Source organism: Perognathus longimembris, chromosome 1 (genome assembly GCF_023159225.1).
Source record: "Perognathus longimembris pacificus isolate PPM17 chromosome 1, ASM2315922v1, whole genome shotgun sequence".
In the NCBI taxonomy this organism is placed as follows: Eukaryota; Metazoa; Chordata; class Mammalia; order Rodentia; family Heteromyidae; genus Perognathus; species Perognathus longimembris.
In genome coordinates this window covers 55,466,393-55,469,773 of record NC_063161.1, presented here as the reverse complement: position 1 = coordinate 55,469,773, position 3,381 = coordinate 55,466,393, and the positions used below count along the sequence as shown (strand labels likewise).

Sequence of the window (3,381 nt, the reverse complement as noted above, 5' to 3'; positions counted from 1 at the left end):
AAATAAATCAACATTTTCATTAATGACCCTCTGGAAAAAAGTATTAACTGATTCATTTTTCCATCTGTGAATAAGACTGATGATCTTAAGTGTTCTCTATCCTCTTCACAAGCTTTTTCAAAACAATACAGTCTTCATGCTTCCAGGAGCATCACCCAACATGGATAACCACAAACTTTCAAAGTCCAGTATTTGATCGCATAGCATAACAGTGCAGGGTCTGTTTCAACATGATTTTGTGTTCATTACATAAGCAAATGAAAATACTTTCTGACTCTTCTTCCTACAGCTGCCTTCACCTCCTTGTTCTTCAAGCTGTAAATGAGGGGGTTCAGCATGGGAGTGATCACACTGTACTGCAAGGAGAAGAACATTTCCGGAGCTAAGCCTGACAATGGTAAGAGGTAGCTGATGAAACCTGAGCCATAAAACAAGATCACGGTAGTGAGGTGAGAGGAGCAGGTGGAGAAGGCCTTGCTTCTACCCGTGATGGAGCTGACCCTCAGGATGGTGGAGACAATGCGGGCATAAGAAGAAACAATCATAACAAGGGTTCCAAAGAAATGCATGATGGAGGAGCAGAGCAGGAATGTGAAGTTGATGGAAGTATCAGAACAAGATAGAGGGAAGAGAGAAGACAGCTCACAGCTGAAGTGGGGAATAGTATGGTCCTCACAAAAGTCTAAATTGACAGCGAGGAGGATATTGATGAGAGCATCAACAAAAGCCAGCACCCAGGAGACCCACACCAACCCAACACAGAGCTGGTTACTCATCACCTGACTATAGAGCAGAGGGGAGCTGATAGCAACATAGCGGTCATAGGCCATGGCAGCCAGCAGAAAGGCCTCTGTGCCACCAGTGGCAAACACAAAGAAGGCCTGAGCCAAGCAGCTCTCCACAAAGATGGTTTTCCTTTCAGAAAGCAGGTTCTCCAGCATCTTAGGAGCTGTGACAGATGAGTGGCAGAGGTCCAGGAAGGACAGTTGTCTCAAGAAGTAGTACATGGGTGTGTGGAGATGTGAATCAGCTGTGAGCACCAGCAGCATCAAGAAATTCCCTGTCAGAGTGAGGAGGTAAATCAGAAGAAAGAACACAAAGAGTAGAAGCTGAATGTAGGGGTCGGTAGATAGTCCAAGAAGAAGAAACTCACTGACAGCACTGTGGTTTTTCATTGCCATATAGAGAAGTATTCCTTCTAGAATACAAGAAAGAAAACCAGTCAAAAGACCTTCAATATCCCATTGTTACCTCAGACCTTTATTTTATTTTCTCCATAAATGTCTTCTCACTATTAGCCCAAAATCCATGTTCAGATACTTAAAAGCTAACTTGTTGACCATCATTATAATTTGATACTCTACATTGAGATTTATATTCTAAATCACCAATGTATTATCTTTTTCTGAGCCAGAATGTTTTATTTTTATGATGGTAGGAGTGATTCATACATGGACAATTTCTGAAGAGAAATGGGAAAATTTCATAAGTTAATTACTTGAGAAATAGAAAAAGGATTAAATCTACATCAAAATGGACTGGGACTTAGAGCAGAGATTGTCTATTCTCTTTTATTTATTATCATCTAGTTTGTGCTGGTACTGGGGCTTGTACTCAGAGCCTCGTGCTGTTATTTGGCTTTTGCACTCAAGGCTGAGATTCTATCACTTGAGCACACCTCCAGTCCCAGAATAGCTAATTCTAAACAGAAGGGAAAGTCAAATGTTGGACCAGGTATAAGTTAAATGAGTTTCTACTTCATTGTTTCCATTTTTTTCCAGTAAGTTTAAGTGACAACAACTGTTGTGTATGAGGCATGTTCCCATGCCTATAAGAAATTCAAAAGGCATTGACAGTGATAGTGATAGCATATAATCATGGGAATGGGGCCAAGGTAATGTAAGAAACTATAACAGAAAAATGTAAGGCATCAAATAATCTGAAGTCATCTAGAATGGCCATCCTAAAGCCTACATATTTAATGATATATGAAGTCACCACTCCCACCATTATACCAGGCTTGAACACTTCATGTAGTTACCTTAACTGTGTTCTTACTCTTTTTAACTTGGGTCTCTTTCCCATAATGATCGGATTCTCTAGATTTCACCTGTCTAAATCTTTAGGTAACTGCTCAATATGCTGGCCTTCTTTCTGTACTAGTTCATCCATTCAGACTGATGATGATTGACTAGACAGCAGAGCCTCCCTGTTGTGGTTAAGAACAAAATCCAATTACCTGAATTCCCAGTTGGTATCCACTAGGTTATGATACGGCTTTCAGATCCATTAAGTGATAAACTGCTCAGCTTCTAAGAGTCAATGTTGAGAATAATGTTTTAAAGGAGAAGGCATGCTGAAAGTGAGCAATATGATATTCAACATTAGTGATATAAAAATGACAAATCATGGGCAACACCTAGCAATTACTGCATTATGTGAGGAACTGACTAGAGGAGATAACCACTTGGATTTTTTTCCTCTTTAACTCTTAGACATAGGGTCTCCAATGCTTACGTCATCCCCAGAGCAAAGAAACCCAAGCAAAGGTTCACAGTAGCCATGAATCAGACCTGTGCTGTGACTTAAGAGGCACCAACAGCCAAAAAATGCTCTTCTTTGGCTACCTCCAAGTATAGCGCAACTCAGCTGCAGAGATCCTGTAAACTGCAGAGAGAAGCCCAACTTAATTTTTCCTTAAAAAAAACTAAGCTTGTTGATGCAATTCAAGTGGCCAGAGATAATATTTGCTATGTCTGAAATATAAAAATTAAAACATACGAAGTTATGACCACAGCAAATACTGGGGATTGAGATTGAAGAAAGAATTCTATTGTTGCTAGGATCGGGATTATGAAAAGAGGAAGATAAATTGGTGCTGCTGGTAATAGAGGAGAACTTAGTCTTAGATCAATAGAAAAATCTTGCCTACAAATGGCCAGTGGAATAAAGGTCATACTAGTCGTCATTCCATTGGTTTCTTCCTTTAACTTGTTTAGGAATTAATCTAATCAAGTTATTTTGTAACAACCTAAAAATTATTTATTTAGAAAAATATTTTGAAAATAAAATGAAAACTGACTGCTGCTGAAATATCACCACTGTTGATTTGTGCAACTTACATTTTTTTTTGCAGATCCATTTAATTTTTCCACATTTTTATTAGCAATAAGTAGTTGTAGACTGGGGTTTCATTTCACAGGTCCACGTATGTATTTATTGTACCCTGATCAGGCTCACCACCCTCCTTCTCAAACTCATCTTAACAAGCTTTATTGTTCCATTTTCATACATTGTTCCATTCACCATCCTTCACCCTTCTCTGTTCTCCCTCCTCTCCCACTAGGACCCACTCATTTTACATTCCTGTCATTCACTTTT

At 39.2% G+C, this 3,381-nt stretch overlaps 1 protein-coding gene across 1 annotated transcript; it reads right to left on the bottom strand.

Annotated features, from left to right (window-relative positions):
* Positions 1-245: 245 nt before the first annotated feature.
* On the bottom strand, positions 246-1,181 carry LOC125348757 (olfactory receptor 8S1-like). The gene has a single exon (XM_048342287.1). The coding sequence runs from the start codon at positions 1,179-1,181 to the stop codon at positions 246-248; it is 936 nt and encodes a 311-aa protein (XP_048198244.1).
* Positions 1,182-3,381: the final 2,200 nt, after the last annotated feature.

What these genes read in the sequence shown, in the direction of transcription:
- LOC125348757 (XM_048342287.1), bottom strand. Translation starts at nt 1,181, where the DNA reads ATGGCAATGAAAAACCACAGTGCTGTCAGTGAGTTTCTTCTTCTTGGA.